General features: G+C 48.4%; 1 protein-coding gene across 1 annotated transcript in view; it reads right to left on the bottom strand.

The window, feature by feature from the left end:
- Window positions 1-4,275: 4,275 nt before the first annotated feature.
- Window positions 4,276-23,594, bottom strand: part of LOC115127588 (sodium- and chloride-dependent GABA transporter 1-like) — a 37,404-nt gene continuing 18,085 nt past the window's right edge. Inside the window, exons 12-15 of the mRNA XM_065000814.1 lie at window positions 11,321-11,423; window positions 10,993-11,097; window positions 8,560-8,723; window positions 4,276-4,948 (exon numbers count right to left, since the gene is read on the bottom strand). Of these exons, the coding sequence (XP_064856886.1) occupies window positions 4,844-4,948; window positions 8,560-8,723; window positions 10,993-11,097; window positions 11,321-11,423 (477 nt within the window). The 3' untranslated portion in view covers window positions 4,276-4,843. The remainder of the gene's footprint in view (window positions 4,949-8,559; window positions 8,724-10,992; window positions 11,098-11,320; window positions 11,424-23,594) is intronic.

The raw sequence follows: 23,594 nt of genomic DNA, 5'->3' as shown, positions 1-23,594 counted from the left end.
ATATAATCTTTGCAGAGACCAAAATGACTCATTGAAACCAGATCCTTGTCATTTGTAGCTGCCATGGAAACAAACTAGTTGATATCTTATAGAAATACATATTTGATCATTTTGTGGAATTAATATATAATCAAACTAAATATATTTATACATATACTGTACATATATTAATCTATTTCTATATATATTGCCAAACAACTTGATAATTCATATGTTTCGTCTTTCAATTTTTAAAAAACAAACAAGGTATATTTTCAGTAATAATATTGTTGTTGGTTTCTGGTCAGGTTAGGTTATAGTCCATCGATAAGGTTTCTCTCTCAGATCATGCCATTGGAAACCTGTACAGTCATAACAACAGACTATGGCTATTAACAGAGCCATATATTTAAACAGTTAGAATTTTCAATAATTGTTCTAATTCTACACATTAATTTAGATGGCATTGTTTAAATATTACCCATGTAATGTTAAAGGAGAGTTAACATGGCCGTTATAGAATGTTGTAGTGTCATGTTAATGGAGTTCTAACATGGCTGTTATAGAATGTTGTAGTGTCATGTTAATGGGGTTCTAACATGGCTGTTATAGAATGTTGTAGTGTCATGTTAATGGGGTTCTAACATGGCTGTTATAGAATGTTGTAGTGTCATGTTAATGGGGTTCTAACATGACTGTTATAGAATGTTGTAGTGTCATGTTAATGGGGTTCTAACATGACTGTTATAGAATGTTGTAGTGTCATGTTAATGGGGTTCTAACATGACTGTTATAGAATGTTGTAGTGTCATGTTAATGAGCTCTAACATGGCTGTTATAGAATGTTGTAGTGTCATGTTAATGGGGTTCTAACATGGCTGTTATAGAATGTTGTAGTGTCATGTTAATGGGGTTCTAACATGGCTGTTATAGAATGTTGTAGTGTCATGTTAATGGGGTTCTAACATGACTGTTATAGAATGTTGTAGTGTCATGTTAATGGGGTTCTAACATGACTGTTATAGAATGTTGTAGTGTCATGTTAATGGGGTTCTAACATGACTGTTATAGAATGTTGTAGTGTCATGTTAATGAGGTTCTAACATGGCTGTTATAGAATGTTGTAGTGTCATGTTAATGGAGTTCTAACATGGCTGTTATAGAATGTTGTAGTGTCATGTTAATGGGGTTCTAACATGACTGTTATAGAATGTTGTAGTGTCATGTTAATGGAGTTCTAACATGACTGTTATAGAATGTTGTAGTGTCATGTTAATGGAGTTCTAACATGACTGTTATAGAATGTTGTAGTGTCATGTTAATGAGGTTCTAACATGGCCGTTATAGAATGTTGTAGTGTCATGTTAATGGGGTTCTAACATGGCTGTTATAGAATGTTGTAGTGTCATGTTAATGGGGTTCTAACATGACTGTTATAGAATGTTGTAGTGTCATGTTAATGGGGTTCTAACATGACTGTTATAGAATGTTGTAGTGTCATGTTAATGGGGTTCTAACATGGCTGTTATAGAATGTTGTAGTGTCATGTTAATGGAGTTCTAACATGGCTGTTATAGAATGTTGTAGTGTCATGTTAATGGGGTTCTAACATGGCTGTTATAGAATGTTGTAGTGTCATGTTAATGGGGTTCTAACATGGCTGTTATAGAATGTTGTAGTGTCATGTTAATGGGGTTCTAACATGACTGTTATAGAATGTTGTAGTGTCATGTTAATGGGGTTCTAACATGGCTGTTATAGAATGTTGTAGTGTCATGTTAATGGGGTTCTAACATGGCTGTTATAGAATGTTGTAGTGTCATGTTAATGGGGTTCTAACATTACTGTTATAGAATGTTGTATTGTCAAGTTAATGCATCATATTGCAGAAACCTCATCTCTCTAAATACATGGCTCTGGCTTCGACTAGAATGACTGACTAACTGACTGACTGGTGTAAGGAAGGAAAGTCTTCGTTCACAACTCTCATCACGGTAGTTTCAGTAGATCATTTGGTCGCTTTTCACGGCTGTTCCTGAGGAGTTGGACACTAAATGTGGTAAACATGATTGCAGTAAAACAATATATCTGGGTTATTAGGAGTTGTTAGACAATCACTGCTCAAATGCTGCTTCTGTAGTAATACTTCTTATTGTACCCTGTTCTCTGCAGCAACGGTATGTGAGGGATGCTTCTCATTTCGGTTTGTAAATCTAGAGCTAATCCCTTCTCACCAGCGTATGCTTTTGGTCCGTCTCACTCTCACATACAAAAAAACATCCTACAGAGGATTCTAAAAACAAGTTATAGGACACATAGAAAATTATTGTTCTTTAGAAAACAAAGATACAATTAAAACAGTCTCTCGTATGTAACGGTAATCTGCGTTGTTTTGTAACAGGTACTTCAGTCATGTCACGCCAGATGGTCTGAGATCCATACCGGCCTTGTGCTTTTCAAATGGTTAATATACATGTATGTGATAATATTATTTAAAAGATATGGACATTTGCCTTGCAGGTTGCACTTTCCCATAATGGTCATCGCTTATGATTGGTCAATATTCAATTCCACTATGCAATTTTCATATTGAGTTAATTTGTCGACTTTAAAACATTGTTTTTTTTTCTGTATTTCTTTCATACGGATTTTAATGTGTATCTTTCCTTTTCACAATCAGAGCTATAGCAACGTAAAGAAAGGACACTGACACTGACACGTCCGAAACCTCAATAATGATTTCAAATTGATATTATTTGTTTAATTATTATTATACATTTTTTTTTTTAACTCTTGTTTGGGGTCTCAAATTACTGTTGAGAATTAGAATAGAATAACTGAAACTTGGTTGTGCATCAGCAGTTTCTCTCTTGTTATGTGTCAGTAAACCATGCCTCCATCCAAGGTTGTTATGCAAGTAAAGTCTTACCATGTAAGAAAATATATAATAAATCAGGTGTGATGGAAACAGGAAGTTTCAGTCCAATTTGTATAAATGACGATAGATCATCTCTTCGTTCGACACGGTGGGATGTTTTTTTAGTGTCTGTAAAATGTGTTTTGTGAGAAATGGTGGGTGGAAATCACTTTGATGCTCAAATATTTATATAATAACCATCCTATTGAAGTAAATTTGGAGTCACGCGATGATATGGTGTGTGGTCCTCCCCACTACGACTCAGGGAAAGCATGCAGTGTATTAGGCTTGATATTAAATAAAGGACGATGAACTTCACAGGGTGGTGAAAGATGATCTTGATGCTCCCTTTCTATTAAATATCCGGGGTCTTATTCTGGTGACGTGATGATCGATGCTCGACTGCTGTTTGACAAAATAAAAAATATTCTCGCTATTATCCATAACGAATCTCATTATGTAGATTAGCCCCACACTGCATCTGTCGTTGGTAGAGTTGAAAATGCAATGGAAACGTTAGTTGTTTGTTTAAAAGTCGGTACAGGAAAACTGGAACGCAAAAGTGTATTTTTATGTGCACTATTCTATTTCACACTGATTGTTTCATCCGTTACAAGTCTATTAGGTGGAAACACGGGTGTGAAAATGTGCATATTTTCTTTATGTGTGACAGTCACTCAATTATCCCAATTCAGTTAAACCTTTTTAGATTGGTTAATTAGTCTATTTACTCATCTAAACGTGTAGTAATCATGGCTGAATTACCGACAGGGCATGCAGGGCACATTCCCAGGGGGCCTTGACCTCCAGGGGGCCTTGACCTCCAGGGGGCCTTGACCTCCAGGGGGCATTGACCTCCAGGGGGCATTGACCTCCAGGGGGCATTGACCTCCAGGGGGCCTTGACCTCCAGGGGGCCTTGACCTCCAGGGGGCCTTGACCTCCAGGGGCCTTGATCTCCAGGGGTCTTGACCAGGGGGCATTGACCTCCAGGGGGCCTTGACCTCCAGGGGGCCTTGACCTCCAGGGGGCCCCAATTATTTGATTTGTTCACGCGCTCAGATATCATATTAACATGGCAAAATGTGTAGAATTGCAGGTCATTAATTAGCTATAAAACTGCAAAAAAAACTATATTTGTTGACTATTGTTAATGAAATAGTTTTTTCTGCTGTGAGATACCTCTGTACGTATTCCATTATATATTTTTTTTAAATCCTGGTGCTGAGTTAATGTGAGTTAATGTGTCGCGGCTAATTGTATAGCTAACAGGCTATGTGTTTGTAGATCCGCTGAGGTGAAGGAAGCTACAATAACCAATGTGATAACGACTGAAGTCATTCCCCCCCACCCCACCCACCCTCCCCTTCCAGACGCACTAAAACCCAGACCCTGGCTACGGCTCGGTTTTACAATAACTTAATTTTTTCATAGATGAATTAAGTTAATATTAGCACGTTAGTGTTGAATCACATTGGGCCTCCAAATTTAAATTATAATTCAAAATTATAGTATTTTCTAGGTAACAATCTTAGAAAGACTAACATGTTTGCATATGAAACACAAAACTATCACAATAACAGCTGTTTGACTTTCTTATTTCTGTTGACAAAACAAATGAAAAAACAAATAAATAAAAATAAATGAAAAGTAAAATGAAAAGTAAAATGTAATCAGGTTGGTCACGTTTCCCCTGGAGGTAGGTGATTAGATATCAGACATGGAAGGTCTTATCTGCCTCCCAAATGACACCCTATTCCCTATATAGTGCACTACTTTTAACCAGGGCCTATATTAGGTAGTAGTCCATATGGGCCCTGGTCAAAAGTAGTGCACTATATATAGAATAGGATTCCATTTGGGAATGCATCCCTTGGTTGTGCTTCACCTTGATTACGTTGTTTTCTGCAAAGAGTTGGCCTCGGAGACAGGCTGAATACAACAGGGTTTAGATGTAAGCCTCTTCAGTGGCTGCTGCCGGTGTCTGCTCAGGGCCGTTCTCCTGGCGTTCTCCTCTCACCATCATCGGGGGTTGGATCATTATCCGCAGACGCTGTAACGTGCGAGAGAACGATACGTGCAGAATACGTCAGACATCTTTTTAGGCTGTAAGTTACAACATTAACATGCTATATGCAGATGCCGTGAGGAAATGATATGTTTGCACATCTTCATGCTTTCACATCGCTGGTAATACATTGTATCACGCACTAGATAGCTAGCTGGCATCCGTGTCTGTAAGATCGAGCCTTTCCGCCGGGTGCCTGGCACACACAAACCAAGGAATTGATTGCTACAATTTAAGCAATCGAGATCGCACTGACTGACACAAAAAGGGCGGACAGCTGCTCCTCTCGTTGCCATTGACGACCGCAGCGCTCCATCCTTGACAACACCAGAACCAGCAATTACTGTTCCTTTCACTGCAAGCTGCAAGCTCAACAGACGTAGCGGCATGGGACTGACCAGCCTCACATTCCTTTCTGTGACCTTCTCAACAGACGAAGCGTCATGGGACCGACCAGCCTCACATTCCTTTCTGTGACCTTCTCAACAGACGAAGCGTCATGGGACCGACCAGCCTCACATTCCTTTCTGTGACCTTCTCAACAGACGAAGCGTCATGGGACCGACCAGCCTCACATTCCTTTCTGTGACCTTCTCCTTCAACAGACGAAGCGTCATGGGACCGACCAGCCTCACATTCCTTTCTCCTTCTCAACAGACGAAGCCATGACCTTCTCAACAGACGAAGCGTCATGGGACCGACCAGCCTCACACTCCTTTCTCCTTCTCAACAGACGAAGCGTCATGGGACCGACCAGCCTCACACTCCTTTCTCCTTCTCAACAGACGAAGCGTCATGGGACCGACCAGCCTCACACTCCTTTCTCCTTCTCAACAGACGAAGCGTCATGGGACCGACCAGCCTCACACTCCTTTCTCCTTCTCAACAGACGAAGCGTCATGGGACCGACCAGCCTCACACTCCTTTCTCCTTCTCAACTGAACGTCTATGTGTATACATGTATCTTAATTTGATCACTCTGTTGTTACAGATAATTTTTAAATGAGCTTTGTGATTTTCATAAAGTGACTGAAAATCTGCAGTTGTCTTTCCCTCATTTGATCTCATATCTAAATTACAGCCTATTGAAACTAATTTACGTTAGCAATGATCACTTTCAACTTATCTCTCTCTCTCTCTCTCTCTCTGTCTCTCTCTCTCTCTCTCTCTCTCTCTCTCTCTCTCTCTCTCTGTCTCTCTCTCTCTCTCTCTCTCTGTCTCTCTCTCTCTCTCTCTCTCTCTCTCTCTCTCTCTGTCTATCTCTCTCTCTCTCTCTCTCTCTCTCTCTCTCTCTCTCTCCATCTCTCCCGTCTCTCTCTCTCTGTCTATCTCTCTCTCTGTCTATCTCTCTCTCTCTCTCTCTATCTCTCTCTCTCTCTCTCTCTCTCTCTCTCTCTCTCTCTGTCTCTCTGTCTCTCTATATCTCTCTCTCTCCATCTCTCTCTCTCTGTCTCTCTCTCTTTATCTCTCTCTCTCTGTCTCTCTCTCTCTCTCAAGACTAATGTCTTGCAAAAAAATACATTATCGCCAACATTTTGCTATCCTCAAACTTTTCTTTTAGAATGTCTGTGAGAACCAACGATTATTTATACGGATTCATATAAAAACAGTAATCGCCAAGAGCAATATTCCCAACTAATTTTGGATTAAGTGCCATACCATCTATTTAAAATTGTACAAAACCCCACAGCCTGTGACAAACTCTCTGCTGCAGGCAGATCTCTTTCTGAGACGCACGCTATGGTTATCTCCAGAAGAGTTGTTGGACATAAAATGGTCGCCTTTAAGTCGACTCTTTGTACACAGTATGTGAGGAGAGCACTTGAAATGTCAGGATAGTTGGTTCGATTCCCGGGACCACCCATAGGAAAATAATTTAGGCACGCATGACTGTAAGTGACTTTGGAAAAAAGTGTCTGCTAAATGGGACATATATATATACCTTCAGGAAGAATTTTACATTTTAACACATTTTGTTGTGTCATAAAAATATGGATTGAATTTAGATTTTGTTTCACAATACTCTAAAATGTCAAAGTGGAATAATTTTTTAGACATATTTACAAATTAATTAAAATATGAAAAACTGAAATGTCTTGAGTCAATAAGTATTCAGTCACATAATGAGTTACATGGACTCACTCTGTGTGCAATAAAAAAATAGTGTTTAACATGCTTTTTGAATGTCAACATCATCTCTGTACCCAATACATACAATTATCTGTGTCAGTGCTCTCAGTCGAGCAGTGAATTTCAAACACAGATTCAACCACAAAGGCGTAAAATAAAAAGCAGACATTGAATTTCCCTTTCAGTATGGTGAAGTTGTTAATTACACTTTGGTTGGTGTATCAATTACAACCAGTCACTACAAAGATACAGGAGTCCTTCCTAACTCAGTTGCCGGAGAGGAAGGAAACTGCTCAGGGATTTCACAATGAGGCTAATGGTGACTTTAAAACAGTTACAGAGTTTAATGGCTGTGATAGGAGAAAACTGAGGATGGATCAACAACATTGTAGTTACTCCACAATACTAACCTAAATGACAGAGTTTAATGGCTGTGATAGGAGAACACTGAGGATGGATCAACAACATGGTAGTTACTCCACAATACTAACCTAAATGACAGAGTAAAAAGAAGGAGGCCTGTTTATAATAAAAACATTCCAAAACATGCATCCTGTTTGCAACAAGGCACTAAATACTGATGCAAAACATGTGGCAAAGAAATTAACTGTATGTCCTGAATACAAAGTGTTATGTTTGGAGCAGCACATTACTGGCTGCATCACGTTATGGGTATGCTTGTCATCGGCGAGAACTAGGGAGATTTTGAAGAATATAAAGAAATGGAGCTAAGCACAAGCAAAATCCTAGTGGAAAACCTAGTTCAGTCTGCTTTCCTACAGACGCTGGGAGACAAATTCACCTTTCAGCAGGACAATAATCTAAAACACAAGGCCAAATATACACTTTAGTTGCTTAACAAGACAAAATTGAATGTTCCTGAGTGGCCTAGTTACAGTTTTGACTTAAACCGGCTTGAAAATATATGGCGAGACTTGAAAATGGCTGTCTAGCAATGATCAATAATCGACTTGACAGAGCTTGAAGAATTAAAAGAATAATGTGCAAATACTGTACAATCCAGGTGTGGAAAGCTCTTTAGAGACTTACCCAGAAAGACTCACAGCTGTAATGACTCTTAGAGACTTACCCAGAAAGACTCACAGCTGTAATCACTCTTAGAGACTTACCCAGAAAGACTCACAGCTGTAATGACTCTTAGAGACTTACCCAGAAAGACTCACAGCTGTAATCACTCTTAGAGACTTACCCAGAAAGACTCACAGCTGTAATCACTGCCAAAGGTGTTTCTAATAAAGTGCTGACTTAAGGGTGTGAAAACTTATGTATTCAAGATATATTAGTGTTTATTTTTCACTTTGACATTCCAGAGTATTTCGTTGACCAAAAAAAAAAGACAATTTAATCAATTTTAATCCAACCTTGAAACACAACAAAATGTGTAAAATGAGTACTTTCTGAAGGTGATTGTCAGCAGCTGAGGAAGACAGAAGGTGATGCGTTACCTCTTTGTAATCCCCCTTGAGGTTGAGGAACATATAGACCATGTATCCAGGTATCAGGAGCATGGAGGACAACGCCATGCACCAACCTACTCCCTGTCCCCAGGCCGGGAACACGTAGTTGTTCATGGTGAGAGGAACCATCTGGACAGCACTGAACAGGAACACTGAACACAGAACAACCTGGTCAAACACTCAGAACCATCTGGAAGACTGAACAGGAACAACCCTGGTCACAACACAATCAGAACCATCTGGACAGCACTGAACAGGAACACTCCCTGGAAGACAGAACAACCTGGTCACAACACAATCAGAACCATCTGGACAGCACTGAACAGGAACACTCCCTGGAAGACAGAACAACCTGGTCACAACACAATCAGAACCATCTGGACAGCACTGAACAGGAACACTCCCTGGAACACAGAACAACCTGGTCACACCACAATCAGAACCATCTGGAACAGAACAGAACACTCCCTGGAACACAGAACAACCTGGTCACAACACAATCAGAACCATCTGGACAGCACTGAACAGGAACACTCCCTGGAACACAGAACAACCTGGTCACAACACAATCAGAACCATCTGGACAGCACTGAACAGGAACACTCCCTGGAAGACAGAACAACCTGGTCACAACACAATCAGAACCATCTGGACAGCACTGAACAGGAACACTCCCTGGAAGAGAAGACAGAAGAACAACCTGGTCAGAACACAATCAGAACCATCTGGACAGCACTGAACAGGAACACTCCCTGGAACACAGAACAACAACCTGGTCACAACACAATCAGAACCATCTGGACAGCACTGAACAGGAACACTCCCTGGAACACAGAACAACAACCTGGTCACAACACAATCAACCACAATGGAGAAAAAAAGCTTTAGGGCTTAATTGTGTTTTCATCCTGGATAATGTAACGTTGTATCTGGCTAGAACGGACTACTACCTTCCATTGTCTAATACAATTAACCAATCAAAGTCACCTTGTTACATCACAAACACAACACCAAGGATGAAGGAATATGGAGGGTTATTAATGACAAAAATATGTTGTATAATTTGGTTTTACAGCCCTCCATAGAAAAACACCATGGAGTTCATTTGACAACTCTATACTTTGTGGTAGACAATTGAATGCTTTACATTGATTTGTAAATTAACTTTATGTCCTGAATACAACGTGTTATGGTTGGGGAAAATCCAACACAACACATTACTGGCTGCATCATGTTATGGGTATGCTTGTCATTAGGAATAGGGAGTGTCTGTACTCCTGTTCATCCATGACTGCGTGGCCATGCACGCTTCTAACTCTGTCATCAAGTTTGCAGACGACACAACAGTAGTAGGCTTGATTACCAACAATGACGAGACGGCCTACAGGGAGAAGGTCAGGGCCCTGGAAGAGTGGTGCCGGGAAAATAACCTCTCACTCAACGTCAACAAACCAAAAAGAGCTGATCATGGACTTCAGGAAACAGCGGAGGGAGCACCCCCATATCCACATTGACGGGACCGCAGTGGAGAAGGTGGAAAGCTTCAAGTTCCTCAGCGTATACATCACTGACAAACTGAAATGGTCCACCCACACAGACAGCCTCAGAAGGCTAAAGAATTTGGCACCTAAAACCCTCACAAAACTTATACAGACGCACAATTGAGAGCATCCTGTCGGGCTATATCACAGCCTGGTACGGCAACTGCACCAACCGCAACCACATGGCTCTCCAACGTGATGCGTTGGGCAAACTACCTGCCTTCCAGGACACCTACAGCACCCACCTTCAAAGGAAGGCGAAAAAGATAATCAGGGACAACAGCCACCCGAGCCACTACCCATTCACCCCGTTATCATCCAGAAGGCGAGGTCAGTACAGGTGCATTAAAACTGGGACAGAGAAACTGAAAAACAGTTTCTATCTCAAGGCCATCAGACTGTTAAATAGTCATCACTAGCACATTAGAGTCTGCTGCCCTATATACATAGACTTGAAATCACTGGCCACTTTATTAACTAGTCACTTTAATAATGTTTACATACCTTGCATTACTCATCTCATATGTATATACTGTATTCTATTCTACTGTATCTTAGCCTATGCCGCTCCGACATTGCTTGTCTATGCTTGTGTATATATTATTCATTCCATTCATTTACTTAGATTTGTGTGTATTGTTGTGGAATTGTTATATTACTTGTTAGATATTACTCCACTGTTGGAGCTAGAAACACAAGCATTTCGCTACACCTCGCAATAACATCTGCTAAACACGTGTTTGTGACCAATAACATTTGATTTCATTTGATGTTTAATGCTCTAGTTTGAGAATGTTGAAAGACAGAGAAAGGGGAAGAGATATATATAGAGAGAGAGAAGAGAGAGAGAGAAAGAGAGATAGAGAAGAAGAGAGAGTACTTACAGCCACGATGAGAGGAGTGAACACGACCCAACACAGCTTCCACCACAGGCAGGGCCTAAAGCCAATCATCTCCTCAATGTTGGCAAGGAACTTATCAGCACCTGCAACATATGCAAGACAGGAAGCAAGTAGGTTAAAGGTGCTGTGATGGAAGACAAGTACCTGCACTCATTGGAAGCAGATTTTGGAATTTGGATTTTGACAACACCAACACCCAAACCTTTTACATAGACTATTACATTGAGAAGGCCCCAACCTCTTTGTACATCAGTCAGGTTAGCGACGTCACCGTAGCTCTAACAGGAAGTGAGGTAACCGACTCACCGTAGAACCAGGATATGGAGACACACTCGAAGAAGACCAGGAAGAGCAGGCACATTCCACTGGCAGAATAGTAGTCAAACAGCTTGAACACGTACAGCCCACCCTATTGGACGAGAAGAGAACAGAGAAAGACTGTTGGATACAGGTTCCCAAGTGGAGAGAGAACGAGACCAGCAAGACGGGGAGTCATGGGGGGGGGGGATATAGAGGATAGGAGATAGAACGACTGAGATGTGATGTAAACTGGTGACGCGGAATAATGTGAGGGATGAGAGCACCAGTGGTGGTAGCTGGTGGAGGGTCACTGACCCTAGCTGCCTGCCTGTCTCCCTGGGAATCTTCAGGGCCCTGGAGCCCGGCGCTAGGGAAGGGTGGAGGGAGATGAAACGCTAGACTGGTACTGCAGAGCTGAGGTGAACAACTGATTAGGCCGATTGTTTCAATCCAAGAGGGATGCAGACATTAATCTCCAGTGACAGATGTGATAATGCTGTGAAGAGCGGTGAAGTAGGGTAGAGAGTGGTGGGTAGTGTTTCATACAAGCAGAGGACTGGAGGGGGGGGTGACTGGAAGCATTCAGTGATCCTGTCAGTGGCCACGCTATATCGGTACAGGTTTCAGGAGGAGAGTTATTGACCTCAGAGTTTGGGATGTGGAGCTTGAGAAGACATCATCATTTTCCCTGGTTTGATCCTGTGAAAGAGTCCAGGGCAGGGGAGGAGGGGGGAGGAGGGGGGGGGGGTCGAGGAGATGAAGCCGTTAGGGAGAAATAACATCAACTGATCAGATACAGGGATGTCAACACAGCCTGTAAAGAAATTATATTGGAGAAAAATAACATGGAATGTTAAGGGACTTAAAGGTTTGATATTAACTTCTTTAGGTATAGTGGGCAGCATTATCACTTTTGGATAAATAGTGTGCCCAAATTCAATTTCCTGCTACTCATGCTAAGAATATAAGATATGCATATTATTAGTAGATTTGGATAGAATGTTTGCATCATGTCTGTGAGTATAACAGAACTTATGTAGCAGGCAAAACCCTGAGGACTAACCATTCAGAATTGTTATTTTTTTAGGTCTCTGTTTGTTCACTGAGTTCTCATTGGCAAACGATACAGCTTCCACTGGATGTCCCCAGTCTTTGGAATTTGGTTGAGGTTATTCATTTGTGCAATGAAGAAGTAGGGCCAACTAGAAACTGCGTAACACTGTTGAGAGTTGCTTAAGACTTGAAAAGTAGCTTGGTTTGTTGTGTTCCTGTATTGAACACAGATAGACCCGTCTTCAATTTGATCGATTATTAACGTTTAAAAATACCTAAAGTTATAAATACCTATACCTAAATCTATTTTGGCAAAGTTTATAGGCAACTTTAGAAATATTTTGTAGTGACGTTGTGCATTTTGGAAGCTGTTTTTTTCTGGCTCAAACGCGCCAAATAAATTGACATTTGGATATATATGGACAGAATTAATCGAACAAAAGGACCAATTGTGATGTTTATGGGACATATTGGAGTGCCACCAAAAGAACCTCGTCAAAGGTAATGCATGTTTTATATTTTATTTATGTGTTTTGTGTAGCGCCTGCAGGGTTGAAATATGCTACCCTCTTTGATTACTGCTGTGCTATCATCAGATAATAGCTTCTAATATTTTCGCCGAAAAGCCTTTTGAAAATCTGACATGTTGGCTGGATTCACAACGAGTGTAGCTTTAACAGAGTATCTTACATGTGTGATTTAATGAAAGTTAGATTTTTATATAATTTTATTTAAATTTGCCGCGCTGCATTTTCCCTGGTTTTTGGCCAAGTGGGACACAAGCGTCCCCTATACCATAAGAAGTTAAGAGACTTAAAAGTTTGATATTAAGGGACTTAAAGATTTGATGTTAAGGGACTTAAAGGTTCAATGTTTTTATCTAATTGTCACCAGTCATAACAGTCTACACCTAGTCGTAACAGACAGTCAAAAAAGATGAAGAAGTGTAAGTATGTATCGGTAGACTGTAACAAAGTAGATCTAATTAACTACACACATTATTACATCACAATACAAGTGAACCCAGTTACCTCAGGTGAACGAACCTTGACAGCGCACTTTTTTTTTGCTTATTTCCCTATATTTTGGGGATCCCAAGAGGCGCAGCGGTCTAAGGCACTGCATCGCAGTGTTAGAGGCATCATTACAGACCCTGGTTCAATTCCAGGCTGTATCACAACCATCCATGATTGGGAATCCCGTAGGGCTGTGCGCAATTGCCCTAGCATCGTCCAGGTTAGGGATTGGCCGGGGTTAGGCCGTCATTGTAAAAAATAATTTGTTCTTAACTGACTTGCCTAGTTAAATACATACAAATACACCACGTAGACCAACCCTAGCTGTCAATATCTGTCATGTGATGTCATTTTCTGGTTAAAATCTAGTTTTCAGCTGAAGTAATGTCAGACAACTAGATAAGACGTATTGTTCATGGCGATGCAAGGATGCAGTGTTGCCAACTGGACCCCTTTCACACGGCACACCTCTTATTTATCATTGAAAAAACTTCTGCTTTTATTTCCTAATTAATCTGGAAAATAGTCAGTGAGTTCACTTTTCAACTCAAATCTGCTGTTCTACTTCACGTGTATTGTAACAGGTCCAGCTTCACCTGGGAGACCCATCACTTTTCAACCACATCACTACCACCTCACTACCATCTCACTACCACCTCACCGCCACCTCACCACCACATCACTACCACATCACTACCACCTCACTACCATCTCACTACCATCTCACTACCATCTCACTACCATCTCACTACCACCTCACTACCATCTCACTACCATCTCACTACCACCTCACCGCCACCTCACCGCCACCGCAATACCACCTCACTACCACCTCACTGCCACCTCACTACCACCTCACTGCCACCTCACTACCACCTCACTGCCACCTCACCGCCACCTCACTGCCACCTCACTGCCACCTCACTGCCACCTCACTACCACCTCACCTCCACCTCACTACCACCTCACCTCCACATCACTACCACCGCACTGACACCTCACTGACAACTCACTGCCACCTCTCCGCCACCTCACTACCACCTCACTGCCAACTTACCTCCATCTCACTACCACCTCACTACCACCTCACCTCCACCTCACTACCACCTCACTACCACCACACCTCCAACTCACTACCACCTCACCTCCACCTCACTACCAACTCACTACCACCTCACTGCCACCTCAATACCACCTCACTGCCACCTCACCTCCACCTCACTGCCACCTCACTACCACCTCACTGCCACCTCATTACCACCTCACCTCCATCTCACCTCCACCCCACCTCCACCTCACTACCACCTCACTGCCACCTCACTGCCACCTCACTACCACCCCAGTACCACCTCACCGCCACCTCACTGCCACCTCACTGCCACCTCACTACCACCCCAGTACCACCTCACTGCCACCTCACCGCCACCTCACTGCCACCTCACCGCCACCTCACCACCACCTCACCTCCACCTCACTGCCAACTCACCGCCACCTCACCGTCACCTCACCGCCACCTCACCTCCACCTCACTACCACCTCACCTCCACCTCACTACCACCTCACTACCACCTCACTGCCACCTCACCTCCACCTCACTACCACCTCACTGCCACCTCACTACCACCTCACTGCCACCTCACCTCCACCTCACTGCCACCTCACTACCACCTCACTGCCACCTCATTACCACCTCACCTCCATCTCACCTCCACCCCACCTCCACCTCACTACCACCTCACTGCCACCTCACTGCCACCTCACTACCACCCCAGTACCACCTCACCGCCACCTCACTGCCACCTCACTGCCACCTCACTGCCACCTCACCGCCACCTCACTGCCACCTCACCGCCACCTCACCACCACCTCACCTCCACCTCACTGCCAACTCACCGCAAACTCACCGTCACCTCACCGCCACCTCACCTCCACCTCACTACCACCTCACCTCCACCTCACTACCACCTCACCTTCACCTCACTACCACCTCACTGCCACTTCACCTCCACCTCACTGCCAACTCACCGCCACCTCACCGTCACCTCACCGCCACCTCACTACCACCTCACCTCCACCTCACTACCACCTCACCTTCACCTCACTACCACCTCACCGCCACCTCACTGCCACCTCACTGCCACCTCACCGTCACCTCACCGCCACCTCACCTCCACCTCACTACCACCTCACCTCCACCTCACCTCCACCTCACCGCCACCTCACCTCCACCTCACCTCCACCTCACCTCCACCTCACCGCCACCTCACTGCCACCTCACCGCCACCTCACTACCACCTCACCTCCACCTCACTGCCACCTCACTGCCACCTCACTGCCACCTCACCTCCACCTCACTGCCACCTCACTGCCACCTCACTACCACCTCACTACCACCTCACTGCCACCTCATTACCACCTGACCTCCATCTCATCTCCACCCCACCTCCACCTCACTGACACCTCACTGCCACCTCACTACCACCTCACCACCACCTGACTGACAACTCACTACCACCTCACTGCCATCTCACTACCACCTCACTACCACCTCACTGACACCTCACTGCCACCTCACTGCCCTCTCACTGACACCTCACTACCACCTCACTGTCACCTCACTACCACCTCACTACCACCTCACTGACACCTCACTGCCACCTCACTGCCCTCTCACTGCCACCTCACCTCCACCTCACTGCTATCTCACTACCACCTCACTGACACCTCACTACCACCTCACTACAACGTCAACTCCATCTCACTACCACCTCACCTCCACCTCACCTCCACCTCACTGCCACCTACCTCACTACCACCTCACCTCCACCTCACCTCCACCTCACCTCCACCTCACTACCACCTCACTACCACCTCACTGCCACCTTATTACCACCTCACTACCACCTCACTATCACCTCACCTCCACCTCACCTCCACCTCACTACCACCTCACTGTCACCTCATTACCACCTCACTACCACCTCACCTCCACCTCCTACCACCTCCACCACCTCACTACCACCTCACTGCCACCTCACTCCACTACCACCTCACTACCACCACTCACCTCCACCACCTCACTCCACCTCACTACCATCTCACTACCACCTCACCGCCACCTCACTGCCACCTCACTACCATCTCACCTCCACCTCACTGCCACCTCACTACCACCCTCCACCTCCACCTCACTGCCACCTCACTACCACCCACCTCAGTACCACCCCAGTACCACCTCACCGCCACCTCACTGCCACCTCACCTCACTGCCACCTCACCGCCACCTCACTGCCACCACCGCCACCTCACCACCACCTCACCTCCACCTCACTGCCAACTCACCGCCACCTCACCGTCACCTCACCGCCACCTCACCTCCACCTCATTACCACCTCACCTCCACCTCACTACCACCTCACTACCACCTCACTGCCACCTCACCTCCACCTCACTACCACCTCACTGCCACCTCACTACCACCTCACTGCCACCTCACCTCCACCTCACTGCCACCTCACTACCACCTCACTGCCACCTCATTACCACCTCACCTCCATCTCACCTCCACCCCACCTCCACCTCACTACCACCTCACTGCCACCTCACTGCCACCTCACTACCACCCCAGTACCACCTCACCGCCACCTCACTGCCACCTCACTGCCACCTCACTGCCACCTCACCGCCACCTCACTGCCACCTCACCGCCACCTCACCACCACCTCACCTCCACCTCACTGCCAACTCACCGCCACCTCACCGTCACCTCACCGCCACCTCACCTCCACCTCACTACCACCTCACCTCCACCTCACTACCACCTCACCTTCACCTCACTACCACCTCACTGCCACTTCACCTCCACCTCACTGCCAACTCACCGCCACCTCACCGTCACCTCACCGCCACCTCACTACCACCTCACCTCCACCTCACTACCACCTCACCTTCACCTCACTACCACCTCACCGCCACCTCACTGCCACCTCACTGCCACCTCACCGTCACCTCACCGCCACCTCACCTCCACCTCACTACCACCTCACCTCCACCTCACCTCCACCTCACCGCCACCTCACTGCCACCTCACCGCCACCTCACTACCACCTCACCTCCACCTCACTGCCACCTCACTGCCACCTCACTGCCACCTCACTGCCACCTCACCTCCACCTCACTGCCACCTCACTGCCACCTCACTACCACCTCACTACCACCTCACTGCCACCTCATTACCACCTGACCTCCATCTCATCTCCACCCCACCTCCACCTCACTGACACCTCACTGCCACCTCACTACCACCTCACCACCACCTGACTGACAACTCACTACCACCTCACTGCCATCTCACTACCACCTCACTACCACCTCACTGTCACCTCACTACCACCTCACTACCACCTCACTGACACCTCACTGCCACCTCACTGCCCTCTCACTGTCACCTCACCTCCACCTCACTGCTATCTCACTACCACCTCACTGACACCTCACTACCACCTCACTACAACGTCAACTCCATCTCACTACCACCTCACCTCCACCTCACCTCCACCTCACTGCCACCTCACTGACACCTCACTACCACCTCACTACCACCTCACCTCCACCTCACTACCACCTCACCTCCACCTCACCTCCACCTCACTGCCACCTACCTCACTACCACCTCACCTCCACCTCACCTCCACCTCACTACCACCTCACCTCCACCTCACTACCACCTCACTACCACCTCACTGCCACCTCATTACCACCTCACTACCACCTCACTACCACCTCACCTCCACCTCACCTCCACCTCACTACCACCTCACTGCCACCTCACTACCACCTCACCTCCACCTCACTACCACCTCACTACCACCTCACTGCCACCTCATTACCACCTCACTACCACCTCACTACCACCTCACCTCCACCTCACCTCCACCTCACTACCACCTCACTGTCACCTCATTACCACCTCACTACCACCTCACCTCCACCTCCCCTCCACCTCACTACCACCTCACTGCCACCTCACTACCACCTCACTACCACCTCACCTCCACCTCACTACCACCTCACTACGACCTCACCGCCACCTCACTGCCACCTCACTACCATCTCACCTCCACCTCACTGCCACCTCACTACCACCTCACCTCCACCTCACTACCATCTCACTACCACCTCACTACCACCTCACCGCCACCTCACCACCACCTCACTACCATCTCACCTCCACCTCACTGCCACCTCACTACCACCTCACCTCCACCTCACTACCATCTCACTACCACCTCACTACCACCTCACCGCCACCTCACCACCTCACTGCCACCTCATTACCACCTCACTACCACCTCACCTCCACCTCACCTCCACCTCACTACCACCTCACTACCACCTCACTGCCACCTCACCTCCATCTCACCTCCACCCCACCTCCACCTCACTGACACCTCACCACCACCTCACTGACACCTCACTACCACCTCACTGCCACCTCACTACCACCTCACTACCACCTCACCTCCACCTCACTACCACCTCACTACCACCTCACCTCCACCTCACCTCCACCTCACTACCACCTCACCTCCACCTCACTACCATCTCACTACCACCTCACTGCCACCTCATTACCACCTCACTACCACCTCACCACCTCACCTCCACCTCACCTCCATCTCACCTCCACCTCACTACCACCTCACTACCACCTCACCTCCACCTCACCTCCACCTCACTACCACCTCACCTCCACCTCACTACCATCTCACTACCACCTCACTGCCACCTCATTACCACCTCATTACCACCTCACTACCACCTCACCACCTCACCTCCACCTCACCTCCACCTCACTACCACCTCACTGCCACCTCATTACCACCTCACTACCACCTCACCTCCACCTCCCCTCCACCTCACTACCACCTCACTGCCACCTCACTACCATCTCACCTCCACCTCACTGCCACCTCACTACCACCTCACCTCCACCTCACCTCCACCTCACTGCCACCTCACTACCACCTCACTACCACCTCACCTCCACCTCACCTCCACCTCACTACCACCTCACCTCCACCTCACCACCACCTCACTGCCACCTCATTACCACCTCACTACCACCTCACTACCACCTCACTACCACCTCACCTCCACCTCACCTCCACCTCACCTCCACCTCACTACCACCTCACTGCCACCTCATTACCACCTCACTACCACCTCACCTCCACCTCCCCTCCACCTCATTACCACCTCACTACCACCTCACCTCCACCTCACTACCACCTCACTACCACCTCACCGCCACCTCACTGCCACCTCACTACCATCTCACCTCCACCTCACTGCCACCTCACTACCACCTCACCTCCACCTCACTACCATCTCACTACCACCTCACTACCACCTCACTGCCACCTCATTACCACCTCACTACCACCTCACCTCCACCTCACCTCCACCTCACTACCACCTCACTACCACCTCACTGCCACCTCACCTCCATCTCACCTCCACCCCACCTCCACCTCAATGACACCTCACCACCACCTCACTGACACCTCACTACCACCTCACTGCCACCTCACTACCACCTCACCACCACTGACACCTCACCTCCACCCCACCTCCACCTCACTGACACCTCACTGCCACCTCACTGCCCTCTCACTGCCACCTCACCTCCACATCACTGCCACCTCACTACCACCTCACTACCACCTCACCTCCATCTCACTGCCCTCTCACCGCCACCTCACCGCCACCTCACTACCACCTCACTACCATCTCACTGCCACCTCACTGCCACCTCACTACCACCTCACTACCACCTCACTGCCACCTCACTGCCACCTCACTGACATCTCACTGCCACCTCACTGCCACCTCACCGCCACCTCACCTCCACCTCACGGCCACCTCACTGCCACCTCACCGCCACCTCACCTCCACCTCACTACCACCTCACTACCACCTCACTGACACCTCACTACCACCTCACTGACACCTCACTGACACCTCACTGCCACCTCACTGACACCTCACTGCCACCTCACTGACACCTCACTGACACCTCACTGACACCTCACCTCCACCTCATTACCACCTCACTACCACCTCACCTCCACCTCACCTCCACCTCACTACCACCTCACTACCACCTCACTGCCACCTCACCTCCATCTCACCTCCACCCCACCTCCACCTCACTGCCACCTCACTACCACCTCACTGCCACCACACTGACAACTCACTGACACCTCACTGACACCTCACCTCCACCTCACCTCCACCTCACTACCACCTCACTGACACCTCACTGCCACCTCACTGACACCTCACTGACACCTCACTGACACCTCACTGCCACCTCACTGACACCTCACTACCACCTCACTGACACTTCACTGCCAACTCACTGACACCTCACCACCACCTCACTACCACCTCACTGACACTTCACTGCCAACTCACTGACACCTCACCACCACCTCACCACCACCTCACTACCACCTCACCTCCACCTTACCGCCACCTCACCGCCACCTCACCGCCACCTCATTACCACCTCACTACCACCTCACCTCCACCTCACCTCCACCTCACTACCACCTCACTACCACCTCACTGCCACCTCACCTCCATCTCACCTCCACCCCACCTCCACCTCACTGACACCTCACCACCACCTCACTGACACCTCACTACCACCTCACTGCCACCTCACTACCACCTCACTACCACCTCACTGACACCTCACCTCCACCCCACCTCCACCTCACTGACACCTCACTGCCCTCTCACTGCCACCTCACCTCCACCTCACTGCCACCTCACTACCACCTCACTACCACCTCACTGCCACCTCACTGCCACCTCACTACCACCTCACTGCCACCTCACCTCCATCTCACTGCCCTCTCACCGCCACCTCACCGCCACCTCACTGCCACCTCACTGCCACCTCACTGACACCTCACTACCACCTCACTGCCACCTCACCGCCACCTCACCGCCACCTCACTGCCACTTCACTGCCACCTCACTGCCACCTCACTACCACCTCACTACCACCTCAATGCCTCCTCACTGCCACCTCACTGACATCTCACTGCCACCTCACTGCCACCTCACCGCCACCTCACCTCCACCTCACGGCCACCTCACTGCCACCTCACCGCCACCTCACCTCCACCTCACTACCACCTCACTACCACCTCACTGACACCTCACTACCACCTCACTGACACCTCACTGCCACCTCACTGACACCTCACTGACACCTCACTGACACCTCACTGACACTTCACTGCCAACTCACTGACACCTCACCACCACCTCACTACCACCTCACCTCCACCTTACCGCCACCTCACCGCCACCTCACCGCCACCTCATTACCACTTCACTACCACCTCACCTCCACCTCACCTCCACCTCACTACCACCTCACTACCACCTCACTGCCACCTCACCTCCATCTCACCTCCACCCCACCTCCACCTCACTGACACCTCACCACCACCTCACTGACACCTCACTACCACCTCACTGCCACCTCACTACCACCTCACTACCACCTCACTGACACCTCACCTCCACCCCACCTCCACCTCACTGACACCTCACTGCCCTCTCACTGCCACCTCACCTCCACCTCACTGCCACCTCACTACCACCTCACTACCACCTCACTGCCACCTCACTGCCACCTCACTACCACCTCACTGCCACCTCACCTCCATCTCACTGCCCTCTCACCGCCACCTCACCGCCACCTCACTGCCACCTCACTGCCACCTCACTGACACCTCACTACCACCTCACTGCCACCTCACCGCCACCTCACCGCCACCTCACTGCCACCTCACTGCCACCTCACTGCCACCTCACTACCACCTCACTACCACCTCAATGCCTCCTCACTGCCACCTCACTGACATCTCACTGCCACCTCACTGCCACCTCACCGCCACCTCACCTCCACCTCACGGCCACCTCACTGCCACCTCACCGCCACCTCACCTCCACCTCACTACCACCTCACTACCACCTCACTGACACCTCACTACCACCTCACTGCCACCTCACTGACACCTCACTGCCACCTCACTGACACCTCACTGCCACCTCACTGACACCTCACTGCCACCTCACTGACACCCCACCTCCACCTCACTACCACCTCACTACCACCTCACCTCCACCTCACTGCCAACTCACCTCCACCTCACCGCCACCTCACTGCCACCTCACTGACCCTCACTGCCACCTCACCTCCAGCTCACTACCACCGCACTGTCACCTCACTGACACCTCACTGCCACCTCACTGCCACCTCACTGCCACCTCATTACCACTTCACCTCCATCTCACCTCCACCCCACCTCCACCTCACTGCCACCTCACTACCACCTCACTGCCACCTCACTGACACCTCACTGACACATCACTGACACCTCACCTCCACCCCACCTCCACCTCACTGACACCTCACCACCACCTCACTGACACCTCACTACCACCTCACCTCCACCCCACCTCCACCTCACTACCACCTCACTGCCACCTCACCTCCATCTCACCTCCACCCCACCTCCACCTCACTGACACCTCACCACCACCTCACTGACACCTCACTACCACCTCACTGCCACCTCACTACCACCTCACTACCACCTCACTGACACCTCACCTCCACCCCACCTCCACCTCACTGACACCTCACTGCCACCTCACTGCCCTCTCACTGCCACCTCACTGCCACCTCACTGCCACCTCACTACCACCTCACTACCACCTCACTGCCACCTCACTGCCACCTCACTACCACCTCACTGCCACCTCACCTCCATCTCACTGCCCTCTCCGCCACCTCACCGCCACCTCACCGCACACCACCTCACCGCCACCTCACCGACACCTCACTGACACCTCACTACCACCTCAACCTACCCACCTCACCGCCACCTCACTGCCACCTCACTGCCACCTCACTGACATCTCACTGCCACCTCACTGCCACCTCACTGCCACCTCACTACCACCTCACTACCACCTCACTGCCACCTCACTGCCACCTCACTGACATCTCACTGCCACCTCACTGCCACCTCACCGCCACCTCACCTCCACCTCACGGCCACCTCACTGCCACCTCACCGCCAACTCACCTCCACCTCACTACCACCTCACTACCACCTCAC

The sequence above is a fragment of the Oncorhynchus nerka genome, linkage group LG15 (genome assembly GCF_034236695.1).
Source record: "Oncorhynchus nerka isolate Pitt River linkage group LG15, Oner_Uvic_2.0, whole genome shotgun sequence".
Lineage (NCBI taxonomy): Eukaryota > Metazoa > Chordata > Actinopteri > Salmoniformes > Salmonidae > Oncorhynchus > Oncorhynchus nerka.
The sequence above is the reverse complement of the archived record's forward strand: the minus strand, read 5'-3'. Positions and strand labels throughout refer to the sequence as shown.